At 46.5% G+C, this 21,362-nt stretch overlaps 1 protein-coding gene across 4 annotated transcripts in view; it reads left to right on the top strand.

The window, feature by feature from the left end:
• Positions 1–60: 60 nt before the first annotated feature.
• The window catches only part of LOC108249602 (neurabin-2), a 39,557-nt gene continuing 18,255 nt past the window's right edge, over positions 61–21,362 (top strand). Inside the window, exons 1-5 of one of the 4 annotated variants that reach the window (XM_017439082.3) lie at positions 61–200; positions 7,113–7,511; positions 8,145–8,353; positions 8,431–8,781; positions 8,882–9,526. In XM_017439082.3, coding sequence (XP_017294571.1) covers positions 7,199–7,511; positions 8,145–8,353; positions 8,431–8,781; positions 8,882–9,526 — 1,518 coding nt within the window. In that variant the 5' untranslated portion in view covers positions 61–200; positions 7,113–7,198. The other 3 variants (XM_037978715.1, XM_037978714.1, XM_037978713.1) reach the window with 3 other exon arrangements.

The following is a 21,362-nucleotide window of genomic DNA, read 5'->3' as shown; positions in this document are numbered from 1 at the left end:
GGAGGATAAACACAGAAAAGGGAGGGAAAGCCGAGGAGAGAAAGGGACGGAGGTAAACAGAGGATGAGCGAGAGGAGGAGGAGCGGAGAGGAGGCAGGCTCTCGCAGGAGGAGGAATCAGCGCCAGCAGCAGGACAATGGGCTGTCTTTATTTAGGATCCTAACGGGCTCCGGGGCTGCGCCGACATTCTGGAAAACAAGGTACGACCGGCGGCTGTTTTTCACCGGCGCTCGGAGCCGCCGTTCGGTCCGCAGGGAGGCTGCGGGAGGAAGGGAGCGCGAAGCGGCAGAGGTGTGGGGTGGGGGTGCAGCAGCAGCAGCAGACACCCAGCGGGGCCTGCCCACCGTCTGCTGCCGCCTCACGAACCGGCCGGTGACACCGCGGGGAGCCCGGCCGAGCGCTCAGCCTTTGACGCCGGACTTCCGTTCGTGAAAGCGGCACGAGGAGGACCGTGAAGCGGGAGGACACATCCGGAAACAACAGCCGTTCCGTTCGAGCTCCTTCAAAGAGGCTTTATAAAACTCGCTGTTTTAACCTTTCCGAACCCCCGCAGCAGAGATGTTCTCCTCTCAGAACCTAAACCGGGCCTTATACGGGTTCTCCGAGGCGTTTGGTCGGATTCGGCTGAAAGGTGATCCCCTGCACTCGTTTCGCTCGTGTAGTAATTTAGCCACAAAGTGCAAAAACAACAACAACAACAAAAAAAAAAAACACTTGACTTCGCTGTCCGCCTTAGCGCACGCGCCCTACGTGTAAATTAATTAACGCTGAATTAACGAGTGACGTCATGAAAGCTTGAACAGCGGGTGTTTTTTCGCTTAGAGACGATCGCGCGCACGCCGGAAAAGAAGCGGCTCTAAAATGGGCAGTTTTCAGATGGGAGTTTGGAACGAGCCCTCTGCAGTGTGTCAGAACCGGGCCAGAACCGGGCCAGACCCGGGACTCTCCTGCACAGATGCGGCGATTGTCGCGCGAATAGACGGACTCATTGTGTTTACTATAATGCGCCTTCTGTTGAACAGTGTGTGTGTGTGTGTGTGTGTGTGTGACGCACTCTGACGTGCAGAGAGATGCTGTGCAGACATTCTTCTTCCTGATGCCAGTTTCGAAACATCTCTGACTGCAGTGTCTCTGTTGATGCAAGCAGACAGATGTGACCGGCCACGCAGAGGTGTCTGCGTGTGTGTGTGTGTGTGGTGCTGAAGAGGCGTTCAGGGACCTCCCAGAGACAGATTAGGTGTCAGAAGTGCTCCCGCTGAGGAGGCTTTTATCATCGCCTGCTGACGATCAGCGCCAGTGTTTGTCTGTCTGTTAGCAAAATATCCCACGCACCGCTGGACGGATTCTAATGAAACCCTCAGGAGGTATTCACTGGATGCGCAGCTACAGCTGATTAACATTTGGAGTCGACCAAATTTAAAATGGCCGCCACGGCTAAGCCACCTTTAAAAACACAAAAATGGCTGTAACTCAGTGAGCGTTGCAGATATTGAGGTGGGATTTGGTGTGGTAGTAGCTGGGAGTCGTTGCCAACACGTGCCCTGAGAGCGAAAAGATGGCACCGGAGTTTCCTTTTGAACCTGGCCACGAATCATTGGCGTCAGCTACTTCTGTAGCTCCTTCTGTCTGTTAGCGAAATATCTCTGAAACCACTGGACAGGCTTGAGTGAAGCTGTCAGAAAGTGATTGTAAGATTTATATCTTCAGCCGTTTAACTTTTGAAATCAGCTCCATTCAACATGGCCGCCACAGCTGATTGAGCGTAACGGAAGGAAGAATTGCTAAAATGCAGTCAGTTTTGCAAATATGGAGCTAAAGTTTGGAGTGGTAGTAGCTGAGAGTTATTACCAAGCCGTGCATCGAGCACAACACCCTGCACGAGATCTTTGCCTAAAATCTTCATGTTAACTGCTTGAGTCGACCCTCTTTTTCTGTTAGCAAAATATCTCATAAACCTCTGGACGGATTTTAATGAATCTGTCAGAGCATAATCAATGAATGCACGTCTACAACTGATTACCTTTTGGAGTCAGTCCAATTCAAGATGGCCGCCACAGCTAATCAACTTTGGTGGACACAAAAATGGCTACAGTGCAGTCAATTTGACAGCTATCCAGCTGCAAATTGGGGTGGTAGTAGCTGAGAGTCTCCCACATCTTGCACCCAATGCACAAACAGATTGCATGAGCTCTCCCAAAGTTATGTGACATCGGTCGATGTGTGTTCCTTTAAGGAATGCCAGGGCTTGAACGTTTGGGCCGTGCTGTCCTCTGAGCGCGGCTAACACCTGCGTGGAAAGCCAGGAGGTCCTGTTCAGAAAGGTGCAGGCGCCTGCGTTGAGCCGGAATCCACCAGCTGAGGTGAGATAAGTCCTCCGGTGCAGAAAACTGTGATTACTGGGAAGCGTGGCGGGGGGGGCTCGGCTGTGACGCGCAATAACGCTGGAAACGGGACGAGGCGCTGCGCCTGCCTGAGCCGTTTGGGCCGCAATCTGGCAAGGAGCCTCTCACCGAGCAGCGTCAGAAACCAACGGCAGCAACGAACCTCTGTGCTCTCCGACGGGAAAAATGGAAGCGAGGATCCAGCAGGAAGTGGCCTCACGCCGCAGGGATTAGAGCGTCAGCAGGAGGCAGATGAAGCTGCTCCGGTGAGAGGGAAGACTGCTGATCCGTTTTTTTTTTGCAGCTCAGTTGTGTGGCGGAGGCTGAATTTAGGCTCCAGTCACAACGACAACAGGGAAGGTAGGCACGGATTAAAGCGGATTCCTCGGGACGTCTGCCGTTTGCTCCGACTTGATAATTTGACGTCACGTGATAAGTATGGGAGCAGATATGATCTGACAGGGAAGTGTCACAAGACTGTGGCTGCACTTTGTGTGTGTGTGTGTGTGTCTCAGCAGTAGCATCTGGAGCCTGTGTTTACAGTGGAGCTGCAGCTATGATCTCGGCCTTATCGGTTCTTCTGCGCTTTTGTTTTTTTGGACCGACAAACACCAAGGGACGTTCAGTTCGTCATCGTGTTCGATCAAGGAGTCCTCAGACTCCCACGCCGAGGGGAGGGGAGGGAAGGAGGGAGGGGGGAGGTAGTCCATACAGCAGGTTCGGTGAACTCCTGAGTTTGGGTCCGGAAAGAGGAGGTAAGCTAAACTACCTGTCACCATGGTAACAGAGTCACTGGCTGCGTCGGTCCCCTCCCTCCTGAAGCAAGCTGCCCGACGTGAGCTGTTCACGTTTTTTGGATCCGTCCGACCGATACGGAAGCGGGGTCGCTTTGACGCTTCTGACGTCGGGCAGGGATTTTCCTCCCCATCTGGACCGGGTCCGGACCAACACCAGAGGCCGACGTCATATGAGGCAGTCGGGTGGATCGCCACGAGCCTGACTGTTTACAGCTGACTCGGAAGGACAAAGCTAAACGCTGAAGTCTGTTGCGAGCGATGTGATGACAGTAGAAGAAGAGATAAATGAGGAATACGCCCTCACCTTAAGGAGGCGATACCTAAATCTGGATATCCATCGATACAGCTACTTCCCTGATACTGTACCGATATCATCACCATTATCAGTTTTATTCTAAAATCAATGGCTGCAAGTATTCAGACTGCGAAGTCCTTTATTTTCTACAACTGATGGCGGTTGGTCATCAAAAATGATGAAGTCCAGCAACCTCTTGGGATTCCCTGTAGCTTTCCCGTCGCACGGCGGAGGTTTACATCGCGTTCTGAACGACTCCAGAAGCGATTCCTGCCAGCTCCTTTCGTCTTTACTCCCGCCTGGCTCAAATGACCCTCTCGTGCTGCAGTTCTCGACGAAGCTTCCCCGCCTCTCGGCAAACATCGCACGCCACCGTCTCGCTTCCCGACGTTTCTCGCGCAAAGCTACCTCCATGCGGCGCACATGCTGCGATGAACAGCTGGTTAGCCGTTAGCTGTTAGCCACGGTGCTGCTCAGTGCTCGCGTTTTTAGCCGGGCTGCGATCCATGAATGTGAGGCGGGGTCCTGTTGCTCCGGGTTTCACGAGACACGCCTCCGTTCAGGAAATCCATCACGTTTTAGCAGACACAGATGTGCTTCGTGGAGCGGAAATCTCTGCAGGTCGGATCGGAAAATTCAGACACGATGCCAAATTATGCTGGCATCGGAACCCAATAACGATACTGATTCGGATCGGATTTGGATTTTTTTATTCCGTCGTGCTGTGTTTAGAGGACTTTTAATTTGAGTTGCGTTGGTACAAACAAAGTGAACTGAATCAGATATCTCAACTCTAGGTTAAGGTACCCAAAGTTAATAGAATTCGTTGCCATCCGAGTCATCCTGATCGGAGTACGTTAACCCGGAGTTTATGGATCAAGAGAGGCTGGAAGAGTCAAATATTTGACAAGTTGTCAAATATGTCGTCAGCGCCAACTAGTGGCCTGGCATGGGAACTGCGGCACGTTCAACGGGCACAGGATTACCGTGCAAACGTGTGACGTTTTCCCAGTCAGCATTGGAAAATCTCTAACTTTCCCAGGAGATCGGTCCCAAATAAGCGTCCTAACGTTACACATGAGGACTCTGGATGTTTTGCGTGGAGCGTTGCTGAGTTTAGAGGAAGAATATGTATTGATGTCACTTGAAGGCAGCTTGAATCTTCACGTCTTTAGTGTCAGTTTTCACACAAAACCCACAGATGCTTCCGGAGAAATTACATTTGTCATTTTGACACTTTCATTTGACCCACTGTTGTGTTGCGTCCAACGACAAGAGATCTGTTTGTTGGACCACCTTTTGTTAGTTACACGACAAATCCATCATGCTGAAGATTTAACGGGACGTTACAAATATACTGAAGTTTGTTTACGTTGTTATGGTTGTTTAGTTACCGTTGCTTGGCGCTTAAACAGAAATGGTTGAGCGGTTGGAGGGGTGTTCCATGCAAAGGTTATGAACTACTATCCTAATGACTGATCAAAACACAGCCAAGACCACTGGAAGTGCTACAGCTAGCTTCCGCTGCCGCTGTTTGCAATCGGAAAATAACTGTAAAATTCAGCGTAAATAACCTTGTAACGCCAAACCCGAATGTGCTGTAAAGGTATACAAATCGGCGTTCATACGGACCACCTTGAAATCTGCAAGAACGGAGGCGTTTTAAAGACAACGGCGGCTCACTTTGATTTTTGTCCGTTCTGTCAAAACCTAAACACCCTTCCTCCAAAATGGAAGAGCTCAGAGAGCTATCTAACAGCTCTTCCACAAAACCCTGAGGTGTCTTCTAAGCGGGACATATCTTCACAAACGAGGTGTCCATAAGCCTTTCAACATTCATGCTTCTAGAGCTCGCCGTTTCCACCCTACTTCCTGTCTTTATTCTGAGCTCAGCTGCCTGGCTTCGCTCTTGATTATGTTTTTTTTGGCTGCCAGACACATGGGGTTCCCGCCCTTTGGGTTCTGTGTGACGGGGGTGGCGTGCTTTCAACTTGTTTCTGGAAAAAACAGTTTTGTTTTGTGTTGTTTTTTTTTTTTTTTTAAAAAAGCGAACAAAAACTAACAATGAAGCCAGTAGAGACAGACTGAATAACAGTATATGTCCTCTAACAACAGCATCGACATAAAACACAACATATAGATCAACACAACAAACTTTAATGGATTCAGAATTGATATTGTGGCTGAAGTAAAAAACAAAAATCAGTTACCTCTTGTGCACGGTGTATCCTGCATCTAAATAAAAGCAAAAACTTAAAGGGCTAATTAGACTATGAGTTTAAATGAAATTTGTGCTATTAAACTCCTTGTCAGGTTCACAGTCTTTGCCCAACAGCTAATAAGCATTAGCTTCCACATTAGGAGCTTTTTGGCTAGTTAGCATAGACACCAATATGAAAAATAACATAAAGTTATATAGGATTATTGTAACAATAACAATATTTCTACCACTGTACTCAACCTGTTCCTAAACACATCATGTTGTCTAAATAGATGTTTAGCTATTCTATGTATTTTCATTGCAAAGCAAAGCTAACTTAGCAAAGCATAGCAAACTAAGCTAAGCATAGTTAATTTAGCAAAGCAAAGTTAGCTTAGCTTAGTTTGCTATGCTTTGCTAAGCATAGTTAACTTAGAACAGCAAAGCTAACTAAGCTAAGCATAGTTAACTTAGCAAAGCAAAGCTAACTAAGCTAAGCATAGTTAACTTAGCAAAGCATAGCAAACTAAGCTAAGCATAGTTAACTTAGCAAAGCAAAGCTAACTAAACTAAGCATAGTTAACTTAGCAAAGCAAAGCTAACTTTGCAAAACGGTAAACTTTTCTAAGAATAGCTAAGTTAGCAAAACATCGCAAACTAAGCTAAACATGGCTAACTTAGCTTTGTTTTAGTTAGCTGTAGTCAGGGGGTAAAAAGGCTTCTTTTCCATTTTTCTGCCTAGTTAGCCACCTTAAAAATTGTAAGCTAGTTAAAAAAAAACGATTAACACGTGTCAGGCAGCTTGATACCCCCCAAAATAAATGTTATAATTTATATACAGCAGGCATAATTTATAACACTCAGAGTATGCGTTGTGGACGACTCTCATCTACTTCCACGTCAAATTTTAGCTTTATATCTGTAAGTTGCAGACATTTATTCATTTGCTGGACAGCTCGTGACTTCTAGACGTACATCCGGTAATGATTTTCTGAGTTTCGTTAAGTCAATCAAGCAGCTTGTGAGACATTTTTGACAGACAAACACACAAACACCACCCCACATTAATGCAGGCAGCCAGTGAAATGATTGTGCTGAATAAATTTTGCATTCAGAGCAAAAACATGAAGACAGGCATGACATGCCAGGTCACAGCTTTATTGGTTTATTTTGACAGCTCATAGGAGAGCCATGTGGTTGTTATTAAATGCACAGTGAAGCAACTGTGATCATGTAATCATGTTCCGACCTGTTTCAGCCCGTTGCTGTGGCTGATGCCATTAGATGTATTATTCTCTTGTTTTCCTGAATAATCAGTGTGAAATGCGCTGTTTCTTTAGTGTTTTAAGGCCCCTTGCACACTGAACATCTGTAATTTGAATCTAGATGTAGGGTTTTGTTAAAAATATTATAAGCTGACCTCTCTTTGTTTGCTTCAGCAGGTGAATGTCACACAGCTCCACGATGCAGCCACCTTTATCCTCGCTAACTCGCCGTTCACCCGGGGGCATCTGAGTCGCCAAACATGATGAAGACCGAGCCCCCGTCGGCCACAGGCAGGGGGAACGGGGCCTCCGGCGGAAGCGGCGGGAGCTCCAGCCTGCGGAGTCCCTCGCCCCACAGGAACGCCTACGAGGCGGGCCTGGCGGCGCTGAAAAAGGCCACCGACCACCTGAACAGCGCCGCCAACGGAGGCGGCGACCCCGCCTCAAAGCCGGCTCTCATGCCGCGCCCCACCGGGAGGGGCAAGAAGTACGGCTCAAACGTTCATCGCATCAAGAACATGTTCATGCAGATGCAGTCTCCCGGCGACGAGGAGGACGGTGCCAAAGTGATAGGCAAGCAGCCATTTTAGCTATATGTTTCTCAGACGCTTTTAGGTTGAGGGTAGATTATTTCTACTGATTCGAATCGGTTTCAGGAGTTTTGCTAACTTGTACCAAGTACATTTGACATTTGACCCGAACATTACCATACTTGAGACTTGAAGTGCACTCTTCTGCCTAACTCAGAACATTTTATTTTGATTTAAAAGGTAAACAACAACTCTTGAACCCACGTCACAATGAAAGGCTTCATTGATGTCCCTTTTTCTGTCTGGTTCCTTCGTTTGGGAAACTGAAATTGACAAAATAAAAACTGATTAGGAAACAATTGACAGCCCTTTGGGGCCTGGCTCTGGTGACTGTGATCAGTAGTGACTGCAGTCTAGATGCTAGCTTGTTTTTATTAGCTTTTGATCTACAGACGTACAATCTTCTCTTCAGAACTATAAACAAATTGGTCTTTTTAACACTTTACACTCATATTAATTGACTTGTGTGCCAAACAGATGCATACAGCTCAGGAATTCTTTTGATCGTGACTTATAATCTTAGGTAGTGTTTGCATTGGCACCCTTTTAGCCTTTAGCGTTTCTTTGGAAATCCGGAAGTTAACATTGCTCTTGTGTTTGATTTTTACTCAAGCAGGTCAGGATGATCCGCTGAAACTGTCCATTCCAAGGGCCTCTAGTCTGAATGAGAACGTCAACCACAGTGCCCTGCTGAAACTCGGTGCTACGGTCTCGGACAGGGTAAGCCGCTTCGACCCTAAAGCCACCGGAACAGATGGCGTCTCGTCCATCGGCCTCTCTAAGCTCCAGGAGACCAGGAGGATCTTCGAACAGCGGACTCTACAGGTCGGTGATCAGGTCTTATGTGAGGTTTTTATGGCAGCCAGTCATCCTAAATTCATCGATCGCTTTGTTTTTGTCAGGAGAAGCAAGCTGCGACAAACCGCATCTTGCTGAAGAAGGAGCGGGCGTCAGGTTTCCAGGGCAGCCGGCTGGACGTTGTGGCTCGCTTCAATGGGTCTACCGAAGCTCTGGACCGACTGGACGACCCCCCCGCTCCCGCTGCCACTCTCGCTCCCGCTCCCGCTGCCGTTTCCTCCGCTGCGGCTTCAGTCGGCCCCGGCGACGCTGTCAGCCCCACTGTGAGCCAACTGAGCGCTGCGTTTGAGAAGGGCGACCTTCAGAACAACCTCCACGCCCCCCATCGTCGGTCCGCTCCCGCCTTGGCGCCGAAACCCAAGCTTCCCGCCAGAGGCAGTAAGCCAGAGAGGAAGGTAAGAACTCGTGCCCCTTTTTAAGGAAAAGTCCATAAATCAGAATTCGTGAATTTGTTAAACGACTATACGGTCCTTCTATCTTTGTTCCGGGGCAAAGGCGCCCTCTGCAGGTAAGGAGGCCAAGGCAGAGATAAAAGTCCAGGCAGCAGAGCTAGAATCTACTCAGAGGGGCACAGAAATACTGGTCACAGTTGAAGAAACTGATGGGAATGGACTGTCAAGTGATCAGTTCTCCAACTCTTTATCGTCCTCCGTAACTGGTGCCTCCTCCTCGTCCGAGGAGTCTGGTGCCCAGCCAGCAGCGACCGAAGACAGAGGCTTAGCTACGGCCGCTGCCCTCGAGGTGGAGCTTCAGGCCAAAGAACGGGACACCTCAACCGATGCGTCCGACGCCGAAGGGCGGCTAGTGGAGGCCGAGATTCACGCCACTCCGGAAACGGATGGGAGCGAGCCTCCGTCCTCTGAATGGAGAAGCAACGAGGAGGAGGAGGAGGACAAAGACGACGAGGACGGCTCGAGGAAGGAGGACTACTCGGAGGGAGATCTGGTCGACGTCAGCGCGTACAGCGGGCACGGCGAGGAGGAGGACTCCGGGGGAAGCCAGCTGGATGACGAGGACGACGAAGAAGACGAGGAGCCATACCAGCCGGAGAGTAGCTGCTCTGAAATCCCCGGCCTCCCTGCCGAAGAGGAGCCCATACCGCCCAGTAGGAAGATCTGCTTCAGCACAGAGCCCATCAAAGTAAGCTAACTTTTGGCAAACGTTGCTCATTTCACCTCACTAATCAAAACTTTGTAATATTTTGAACATGAACGTCTCATAATGACATACAGACTTTGTTTGCTCGTGTTTTAAAATCAGAGCGAGTATAATAGTGTTTCATTTGACCCAAAAATGGGCTATAACTCAGATAGTTTTACAGATATTGAGCTACAGTTTGGTGTAATAGTAGCTGAGAGTCATTCTCAACACATACTGAGCTCTGACAGATCACACAAAATTACATATTATATTATTTTTAAGATCTGACCGGAACAAATATAACTGTCATTTCTCAACGTAAGGGATATACTTTTCTTTGGGAAATTCTGGTTCTTTCATTTTTTGTCTGCACAAGGCATTAAATATCTCAGTGATTCTGGTATGTTGTCCTGCCACTAACATAAAACTTTGCCTGGACAGTAATCTCGATCTTTGGTTTGGTCCTAATGAAGAACCAAACCAAAGATCGAGATTACTGTCCAGGCAAAGTTTTATGTTAGTCTAGCACAAACACGCTCGCACACGGCGTGCCAGGGGAAATTTTATTTCATTTTTTTTCGCTTGCTGATTTCGCCACACACCATTTCCTGCTGACTGAAGCCCGAACTGTGTGTGTGTGCGTGCCTGCGTGTGTGAACATACATCCTCGTGAACACGATCAGTCGAGCGTCTGAAGACACTTATTCAAAATAACCGTCCGCATTTTTTTTTTTTTTAACTTCCGGAAGCTGAAGAGCGAAGGCGTGATTGCCACATTAACAACATATTTCCTTAGAGTGCTGAAGGGTTTACCACAAACTACACAGACCTTTACCAAGGTGAGGAGGAGACCTGGTGGTGGAACAGAGAAGTGCAGGAAGTTATCCAGAGGAAGAGGTTAGCCAGGAGAAAATGGGACAGCGAGAGGACTGAAGAGAGAAGACAGGAATATAGGGAGATGCAACGTAGGACAAAGAGGGACGTAGCAAAGGCAAAACAGGAGGCGTATTAAAGAGGGAGAGAAGGACTTGTATCAACTGGCAGGACAAAGGGACATGGTTGAAAAGGACGTGCAGCAGGTTAGACTTGAGAGAGGAGAGTTTGATGAGAAGATGGAAGGAGTACTTTGAGGAAATGATGAATGAGGAGAATAGAGGTCACAGAAACTGTGGACCAGGAAGTGGAAAAGGTTAGTGAGCATGAAGTCCAGAAAGCTTTGAAGAGGATGAAGCAGGGGAAGGCAGATGGACCTGATGACATACCAGTGGAGGGATGGAAATGTCTAGGAGAGATGGCAGTGAGGTTTCTGACTCGATTATTCAATGGCATTTCTGAGAGTGAGAAAATACCTAAGGAACGGAGGAAAAGTGTGCTGGTGCCAATCTTTAAGAACAAGGGTGATGTACGGAGTTGGAGCAACTACAGGGGAATTAGGTTTATGAGCTGAGAGAGAGTTGTGGAAGCAAGACTTGGATAAGAGGTAACTATTTGTGAACAGCAGTATGACTTTATGCCAAGAAAGATCTCCACAGATGCCATCTTTGCTTTGAGGATGCTGATGGAGAAGTACAGAGAGGGTCAGAAAGAACTTTATTGTGTCTCTGTGGATTTAGAAAAAGCCGACAGAGGAGCTGTGGTGTTGTATGGGGAAATCTGGAGTGGCAGAGAAGTATGTTAGACTGGTACAGGATATGTATGAGGACAGCAGGACTGTGGTGAGGTGTCCTATCGGAGGGACAGATAGCTTCAATGTAGAAGTAGGAGTGCATCAAAGATCGGCTCTGAGCCCCTTCTTGTTTGCTCTGGTGATGGACAGACTAACAGATGAGGTCAGGCAGGACTATGATGTTTGTAGATGACATCATGATCTGTGGTGAGAACAGGGAACAGGTGGAAGAGAACCTGGAGAGGTGGAGGTATGCACTTGAATGAAGAGGGATAAAAATCAGCCATAGCAACACAGTACATGTGTGTGAATGAGAGGGAGGCAGGTGGAGCAGTGAGGCTACAAGGAGCAGAAGACACAAAGGTGCAGGACTTCAAGTATTTAGGGTCGACTGTCCAGGAAAACGGGGAGTGTGGTAAAGAGGTGAAGAAGAGAGTCCAGGCAGGATGGAGTGGATGGAGAAAAGTTTCAGGAGTGATTTGGGACAAAAGGGTGTCAGCAAAGGTCAAAGGAAGGTTTACAGACAGTGGTGAGAGCAGCTATGTTGTTTGGTTTGGAGACAGTGGGACGGACAAAAAGACAGGAGACAGAACTGGAAGTGGCAGAGCTGAAGATGTTGAAAAAGTAGAGCCGTACCCTCAAGCCGGTGGCGTTTACGTTCAGGGCGACTCCTCGGCCAATCAGGTCCAGTCGCCGCGTGCCGCAGGTGCAGGGTCCCACCTGTTCAGATCTCTTCTTTGTTTGTTATCAGAATTTCCAAAAAGCACCCGCTCACGTTCTCTAAACACGGAAGAAGAAAGACAAAATGTCTCTGTTTTGTCACGCTTTTCTAAGTCTTACTGTCAACAGCAAAGGGGAAAAAAAAGGTTTGTAGTGAAACTGGTTTTTGCTTTAAAATCTGAGTTAGTTAGAATCACATAACCTATAAGACACCCCCACACACACACACACACACACACACACAATTACTCTTGTTTTTACCCTCAGTTAATCTGCGGTGGTCTCTGGTCACTGAAGTTAGCAGTAGTTACATTTTAGATCTATTTGAACAAAAATAAAAGTATTTATTACCTCTCTGGCAGGTGATGTTGAGTCATTTATCCTGTTTTAAGCCTTAGTAAAGCTGCTTATAGTTTATGAGAGTTCCAACATTTATTTTTTTACCTCAGCCAAGGAGGTTCTGTTTTCGGTAGCGTCGAAGGAACGAGTGATTAGAGTTCGGCGGTGATCCGGATCACCATCTGGATGCAGGATTTCTTGAACGGATCCCTAGCGGACAGTGAACCTCGTGGCCTTGGCGGAGGTTTGCGCTCCCGGGGTGCTTCCGGTTGTAATTACGCCTTCGTGTTGGTCGAGCTGGAAATCCCGACACCTTTTGTGTTTTGACGCCTCCAGGCTCCCATAGTTGGGGTACAGGGACCCCAGTGTGGGTTGTGAAGCACCAACTTCGGGGTCCTGAGATCATTTTTAGTGGTTAAATGTAAAAATGATCATATTTCTTTGTCATAACTGTTCCTAAAGATAAAAAAGCAGAGTAATGGATGGACAGAAATACCGCAATGGTTGTTGAGATAGTCTCTGTCCCCGTTACTCTGTGGGTCAAATGTTTAAAGGTTTGAGAACCAATGATGAATCCACACCTGTGTATGTCTGATCACACATAATTAGGGATTTCTTTTTTTTTTTTTTAATCTTTCTTTAGCGCAAGAAAGCAGTGCATAAATGCGCCGTCCTCGTTCTGTAAATCTGTCCCAAAGTGTGAAATCAGAGAGCTTTTTTCTCGTTTTTCTCTCGAACAAAGAAGTCGAATTGCAGGAGTTCTCCTGTCGGGAACAAGCCCTGGAACTCCCAACTAAAGATGTATTTCTTATTTGTTCACTCATGCAACACAGCGCTGCCAGTGGAGTTATCACTTCAGTCGTACGCGGCGCTTTCAGACCACAGGGGACAACTTCACAGTCCTAAAAACCATTTGAGGTAGCTCGCTTTTTCTTTCCACCCTGGCTGTAGTCATTAGTAGTCCTTCGGTTAAGCCTCTGCTTTAAAGTAGGCACTTTCTTGGCCTTTGAGGGATGGGAAGGGGATGTATTTGGTTCATGAATAAATGTACGTTGATTGATTGAGCTAACTGAACGCTCCTCCAGCACTCGTGCTATTAAAAGTGCACTCATATCTCTAAAATAGAAGCTTCTTACTGTCGTTATTGTCTTCTATGAGGGGCTGTTTCTTGAACATGTGCACCACTTTGAACAAAAATTTGATTTTTTAAAATTTATTTATGGCGTCAGCTTATTTACACTTTTGCATCGTGCACTGAAATATAAACCACAGGACTCAGACTGTCCAATTACTCTGGAATATCTTTGCTGCTGGTCGGCGTGGAATAATAATGAAGACATAAACAGGAAGCAATTGTTTTTTTTTTAAATGTTTCTCAAATTGTCAGTATTGTAGATTGCCACGTTGACCCAAGTGTGCTACAGGGTAGAAGGTCGATACCGTCACAATAAAATACACTTCAATAAAACACTAAAACCTAATAAAACCGAAGTTAAAAACAAATAAAAAATATATCACTAGAATAACCAAGAAGTCCTCTAGGACTAAAAGACAGCGAACAATGAACAATAATGGGTTTTCAGCCCAGATTTTAAACGATCAGCTCTAATTTTTCATGGGTTTTAGCCTGGATCTGGTTTGTGGACCTCAGAGCTGCGGTTGGAGTGTGAAGGTGTGAACGTGTCATCGCATCTTTAACAGAATTCTGCAACGTGCAGGAAGCCGGTGTAGGAAAGGCCAGTCGGGGTCCCGGTGAGATCGTGCTTTTTTTCTTCCCAGTCAGACAGTGAGCGGCTGAATTTTACACCGATCAGCAAAGAGTTGCAGCAATCCAAACGAGACCGAATGACGGCATGAATCGCTGTCTCATACTGATCGGATGGAGTATTGGCTTCGATCTTACTGAGAAGTTGTTGCTGAAAACAATAAAAACTTTCAAAGCACTGTTAAAAATGGGTCAATTTTACCTTTTACCAATTAAAAATTACACCAGGGGTCCTTGCAGGTGGGTGTCAATGAGACTCTCATAAACCACAGGTTCATTAGTAACCATTTAGGAGCAAATCGTCCGAAGGATTTCTGTTTTGTTGTTATTGTATGCCCGTCGCTAAGATGGGACGTATTACGGTGTGGTGCCGTCCGTCTGTAGGTGGAGATCTTCTTGTCCGAGCTCTAAATTGACAACCCCTAAAACAGAAGTGTCAAACTGCGCAGCTGGAAGCCTCATGTGGCAAGGATGATCCCTATTGATTTCAAGGTCTTGGGGGTTTTAAAGGTCAAAGTCACAGACGAACCCTCTGTGAAAACCTTGTCCATGCTCTAATTCCACAACGGCGCAACATAGGAATGCGAAACGGCACAGCCGGACACCTCATATGGCGAGGATGATCCCTATTGATTTCAAGGTCATGGGGTCAAAGGTCAAGAAAAACCTCGTCCGTGCTCTAACTCTAGACACCTGTGTTCAGGATTGTTTCAGGTAACTCATGATTCAGATTTTGATGACTCTTGACGTTTTACCGACGGGCGCGTTCTGTACCGCCGGAGGTACTCTTGTTTAAAATAAGAAATCTATGTTTGAACATCCCTAAGGTAGTTCAGTAGGGTCTGATTAGCAGCGTGACCCTTAGCTGTACTGGATACAAACTAACTGAAGGACTGCACGATTCACGCAGCAGTAGAGTACATACACAGTGTAGAAAGGTACTTCAGTGAAAAGAGGAAATGCTGTACTGGCTTAAACCACAAACGCTGTTCTGCTCAGCAAACCTACTTCAGTGTGGGCATCGGAAAGCTTCCTGTTTGCCTCCACCGTGCACTGATAATACACTCATATACGCACACACACTTCCTCCTTATTATCTCACGATGTTGTTCTGGGTACTCCAGTTTTCGTCAGGAGCCTCTCGTCGGCTTGGCGGCTCAGAGAGGTCGTTTTGCCGCGAAACAAAACCAAGGAGCCATGCATGAGCCTCGCAGTTCGGGCACGTTCGGCGTCCGCAATTACTGGGCCACGTGATCCCAGCGCTGCTCTGAAGCAACCTTTTTTTTTTTTCTTTTTTTTTTACAGCTGATTTAGTGCTCCGACCGAAACAGCGCCAAGTTAAAGGCTAACCGAGGCGTAATGACAGGCTGGAGAAGGGGGGGGAAAGTTCCTCCCGCAGGTTGACCTTCATCTGTCTTAAATTCACACAGAAGAGTCCGAACTGGGCCCGCGCGCAAGGTGAGCCCCGTTCAGAGCGGCTGGAATGCGGTCGGATGTGTTTGCTATCCCTGAGAAGAAGGGGGAAAAAAAAGAAAAACAAAGTGCGCTCGCACACGTTTGCACACACACACAGACAGTTTGACGAGGGAAGCCGATGATAAGGATCACAGAATGAAGCTTTGTTTGGGTGAAAATCCACTCGCCGCGCTTCTGAGAGCTGAAAAAAAAAAAAGAGTTTAGGGATGTGCTTCATGACGACTGGAATCGGGAACCGGGAGCAAAAGCTTGACTCGTTTTACACAAGAAGAAGTAAAGGGCCCGGCATTTTTGTGGAGGAAGAAAAAAAAAAGGGGAGAGAAAAAAAAGTAATAAAACAGACAATACATCTGGCTTTGCCGTGTTGGTTTTGATGCTATTTTTAGGAACCCTCAGCGGGAGCAGCGCTTTTAAAGAGGACGAACTTGTGGAGTTTTTCCTCTCATTTGATTTGGACAAAACTCGCACACTGAAACAGATAAAAAAATGACTTATTTATGCTCACGTCACTAACCAAAAAAAAAGCCGATTAAATCTGCTTTTTTAGTCAGTTAAAGCTAGTCGAGGCTTAGTTGCCGGTCACTCGTGGCGCCACGGTTAAACGTTTTCTGACAACCACCCGTCTGGTTCAAAAAATGAAACGCTTCAGGCAACACCCCCTTCTCGTTGAATGACGTTAAAAAAAGTCTTGGTGCGACGGGTTGTGGTGGTCCATTATCATATTTGCACCGGCCACGCTAGCCTATGCAGAGACCAATTACAGCCCTCCACCTCAAGGCGAAGGCGGACAGTTATGATTTTGCCCACGTCTCTGTGTGAATGCTCATTAACTGATTAACTTTTAGAGTCGACTTAATTTAAGATGGCTGTCACGGCCAACAGACCCTAAAGAGCACTTAAATGACGATAACTGTGAAGCGGTTGGGTCCGCCATGGTTCTCAAACGGAAGTAGGTGGAATTCTCCCCTCCGGGTCGGGAATGAGTCTCTGCTTCACGTGGAGGAGTCCAAGTATCTGGGAGTCTTGTTCCCAAGTGACAGAAGGGTCGAGTGGTGCCCCGGCTTCAGTCATGACGCCGTTGCTTCGGTCGGTCGTGAGTCAAAAGGCGAAACTCTGGATTTACCCTCACCTGTGGTCGTGAGTCAGAGTGGAGCCGCTGCTTCTCTGCATCGAAAGGAGTCAGCTGAGGTGGTTCGGGTATCTGATCAGGATGCCTCCTGGACGCCTCCCTTCGGAGGTTTTACAGGCATGTGCCACTGGGAGGAGACCTTGGAGCAGAGCCAGAACTCACTGGCGGGATTCTGTCTCCTCTCTGGCCTTGGAACACCTCGGGATCCCCCAGGAGAGGGAGGTCTGGGTTTCTCTCCTCCTTGACTCGACCACAGATAGGCAGTCGAAGATGGATGGAAGTTAAAATCTGGTGAGGCAGTAGCTGATGCTGATCCCCAACACATATCCTCAGCACTAACAGATCTTTGTTATAAGTTTTGCTACTAACTCAGGCAAACTCAGCCTCACTGCCTTTTGACCTCGAGCCACTTGTTGAATAGGCCGTGTAGGTCGTAGACAGCGTAGCGGGGTCACCGTCCGGTCTGAGGAGGGTTTTTACTCTTCTGTGTCCCTCAGGGCTTGTTAAAGATCATCATACAAATTTATCCTGGCCTTAAATTTTTATTCTGAGCCCAGAGGTGTTACAACCCTCCTCCACGGCTGAAGCAGATCCGTTTGGTTTCCCGTGTCGGCTCTTTGGCTCAGACAAGTTGTAGCCCAGAGGCGACGCAACGCCTGAATATACATCTCCACCAAATATAACTCAGTCCTAATTATCTTATTAATCATCCATCACACCTTCATTTGAACTTCTGTCTGCTGGCCTTCATATAACATTTTCAACTATTGATCAAGGCTAATCCATTACCCGTGCAGCTAATAACACAAATTCACAGCGAGTTCTTTTGTGCATGTTTTTATCTGTGGAGATACAATAAAGACATTTAGATGACATAAAGTCCAAAATGAATCTGTTGACTGAGTGATCTGAAATAAGTAAGTAACAAGAAACTAGCTGTGAAAACAGATGCACTGGAGACGACGGATTCCTCCGGGCAGGCTAATTGACAAACAGGTTTTGCAGCTAATTTAGTCAGTAACCTGTGGGAAAACAGTAAAACATACCAAAAAGGCTTGTTTTGTTTGTCCTAAACCGCCTGAAGACGACCGGTAAACTAACAGCTTGGCTTTTTTTCCCAGAGGCATCGAATTCCTTATTAGCGTGAAAGCTAGCAAAAAACATATGTTAAAATGCAATAAAATACAAGTCAAATTCAAAGTCATGAATACAGCTTTTTTAATACATTTATTAGTGGACAGAGAAGAGTTTCAGTTTGCTTCATTTAATGTTCTTTAATTTAAAAATTAGAACTAGAGGGTTATACCACATGGCTAGCTGTTTCTCTCTGATTCCGTCTTTTATGCTGAGCTAAGATACGCTAAGCTAAGCTAACTTCTGATTCTAACTAGAAACCTTCCCAGTATATGCTAGTTGTTCATTTGTTATTGACTGCTATTCAAAGCTATTGTCTCAGAATATATTCACTTTGCTTCATTCATAAAGTTCTTTAATTTCCAAATTAGAACTAGAGGGTTATGCTATGTGGCTAGCTCTTTCTTTCTGACTCCATCTTTTATGCTAAGCTAAACTGTTATAATCTAAACTAAGCTAACTGCTGTTTCCAGCTAGAAATTTTCTTACTATATGCTAGATGTTTATTTCTTATCTGCTGTTTTTTAAGCTATTTTTTCAGAATATTTTCACTTTGCTTCATTTTAATGTTCTTTACTTTACAAATTAAAAATAAAGGGGTTATACTACATGGCTTTGTTTGCTAAGCTAGGCAAAGCTAAGCTAACGGCTGGTTCTAGCATCAGACTTTCCTATCGTACAGATTCTGTATTTTATCTACCTTTGTTCAAAAAGGCTACTCTCAGAATATTAGAACTGTTGCTGACATTAATGTTGTTTAATTTTATTTAAAGGCTTCTTATCAGTGTGGAATGTCGGGTTTCCAATAAAACCTGACATAAGCTCAAATATTTCTACATCAGTGGCTTTTATCAGTTAGTGAGTTTGTTTCTTTGCGTTAGCCGCTCTGTGTTTTAGCTTCTGTGTAATGTGTTCATTTTGGTTGTTCTTACTGAATTAGGACCTGCTGTGGCGTTCAGCGGGTCCTAAAACACGTCTGTCAGAGGCTCGGAAATATTCCACTTTATCCGGAATAAAAGTTAAACACAGAGAGTTTTGGGGGGCAGATGAAGCTAGGTCTGAAGTCTGTCTCGTGCGAGGGGAAAAATATGGCCCGAGGGCCAGATGTGGCCCCTTGACTGTCCCCATCTGGCCCTCAGTGTCCTCAAGCACCTTAGCTAACGCAAAAACAGTTCTGATTTTACGGACATTAAGCTCATATTTGGTGTGGTTATAGCTGAGAGTGATCCCCAACACGTCTTTGTAATATTACGTTATTGTCAAGGTCCCTTCTCATCATCTGGCGATCTGAGCCACGACAGGTGGCAGGTCAGATGCGCCCTTTGTGGAATTCTGGGCCCATAATTCATTTTAAAGACTTTGCAACTAAAGGTTGCCATTGTTGTGCTGGAACTTCTCTAGTTGAACGCTGAACAAACAAGAAGCAGAATCATCCTGTCACATTTTGCCGATCGTTTTCGCACCAGGGGAAAAAAAAAGCTACAGGTTTTGTTTTTTGTTTTTTTTTTTATTTTGGTCCGCTGCTGTGAAGGTACCGTTTGACATGAAAATTGCAGTTCAAGCAGCAGTAGCCCAAGTGTCTTTGTGGATCCACAACAAGCTTCAACGTGTCTTTTTTTTTTTTTTTGAGGACAAAATTGGCCTTCCATTTGAGGCCGTCGCCATGGTAACCTCAGTCGCCTCTCCGAAAGCCGACAACTGATTGACTTTTTTCGACGGCCGAGCACGCACGCGCCCAGCTTTGAGGAAGTGTTTTGTAACCACGCGTTGTGTTGTTTTTTTTTGTTTGTTTCGTTTTGGATTCCTCGCCGGCGGCTGCGGACTTGTTGCGTCCTGTCGATGGCCCGCTCCTTCGCTCGCTTGTTTTTCCCCGCCCTCCCGTTGATGCTTTTCCTGCATGGGTCGTTGCCGTGGTGATAGCAATCGGCTGTGCTCAAACGCCTGCCAGGGGTCGATTGGAAGCTCGCTCGCTCGCTCGCTCTCGCAGCTTGAAAGTTACTCAACAGGAAGGAAACGTGACAACAGGAAACAGCCTAACAATACTGCCCTGTGACCCTGTTTGTGCTGCAGCATGTGTGTGTGTGTGTGTGTCAGTTCTGTACGTTTTGGAATGTAAATAAAACAGTAACGGGCACCTCCCACACAGAAAAAGCCTCCTCTCAGCTCTGTCCTCCATCTCTCTCACATACGTGAGATACGTACCCTACAGGAACAGAGAGGGAGGACGTCGGCGCCAGACTCACAGCGGGCAAGCCTGCGGTTGCCGTGGAGACGTAGCCACGTGACCAAGAGAGATGGTCACCAGGGAGACAGATGCTGTGCTGTTGACCTTTTTTGGGGGGGACAGGGGGGAGGGGTGCTGAAAAGACAAGGGCAGAGTGGGACACATGAGACATCGTATGTAAAGATGGATTTTCCCGATTTTCAATTTGACGCTCCTTCAGCAGCTCTGGAAGAACCAAAGCGACAAAACGCGTCATTAGAAATGGCGCGCTGCGGCTCTCGGTGGCGGCGCATCTTAAAAACTGAAGGGGGAAAAAAATTTTGGCGGCTCTTCGGGGCTCTGCAGCTCAGCCACGCTTCACAGCAGAAAGTTGAAACGGGTGACACAAAGTCGACCTGGTATTTTCATATCTTTTTACAGTTTTGTTTTTTTTTGTTTTTTACACAGTCACAGTTAAGGTTTTACGATTCTCTGAGATTTTACCACCGAGTGTTCGGCTTAGGAATGCGAGGACGTCACGCAAACTTCGGAGCTGTCCAAACTTTTCTCACCCAGAGTGTCTCTTAACTGCTGCAGGACGTGTCATTTCCTCTCAAATCCTCCCAGAGTGCGGAGTACACACATCCAAACTCTCTTTCACTCCCATTGTCTCCAAGCTCAGAATTTTCTCCTCAAACCTGGAAGTGACGAGTTGTTGTACCTCCTACATCGAACCCTGTAGACACATAAAAACGCACATCTTTGACGACCAAACGCTTCCGCCTCCTACAGGTCTAGACTTTGTTTTTAGTCCAGTTTATAGTGTTTTTTGCTCGGTGAGAGACCCGAGTGTGCTGTTGCCACGGTGACCCCCAATATTCCACCTAAATATTTCTTTTGATTTTGGTCCTCGTCGCACCTCTGACCGAGTGCACGCGCCGGCGTTTAATCGGTGTAGATTATCGCCTCAACTTACTGCTTGGGTGTACGGGGGAGAGTTGTCGTACGTTGGTTTTTTTTTTTTGTTTTTTTTTTTTTTAATTTTTATTTGGAAAGGCAAGATACAATCATTTTTACATTCCAGTTTCCACCACATTGGGAGGAAGAAAAGAAATACACTAGCCAATCCAAGGTTTTTGTATAACAATCGAACAACGAAAACAAAAGAGGTGAGTGGGGGGTAAGGAAGGGTCAGGTCTATTTTTTCTTTTGTCGGTGGTAGAACACAGTCGATAGCAAACATTTCCCATAATCCTGAATTAAGGTATAGTATTGGTATTGGTTTGTTCGGCTGCATTTTCACCCTTCAGTTTCTTCAGACACTTTCTAGTTTAGTGGATACACAATTGGCGTTTGGGGAATTAGGGGTAGGGGTGTGGGTGTGGGTGTGTGTGTGTGTGTGTG

This window comes from Kryptolebias marmoratus, linkage group LG12 (assembly GCF_001649575.2).
Source record: "Kryptolebias marmoratus isolate JLee-2015 linkage group LG12, ASM164957v2, whole genome shotgun sequence".
NCBI classification, from domain to species: domain Eukaryota; kingdom Metazoa; phylum Chordata; class Actinopteri; order Cyprinodontiformes; family Rivulidae; genus Kryptolebias; species Kryptolebias marmoratus.
The sequence above is the reverse complement of the archived record's forward strand: the minus strand, read 5'-3'. Positions and strand labels throughout refer to the sequence as shown.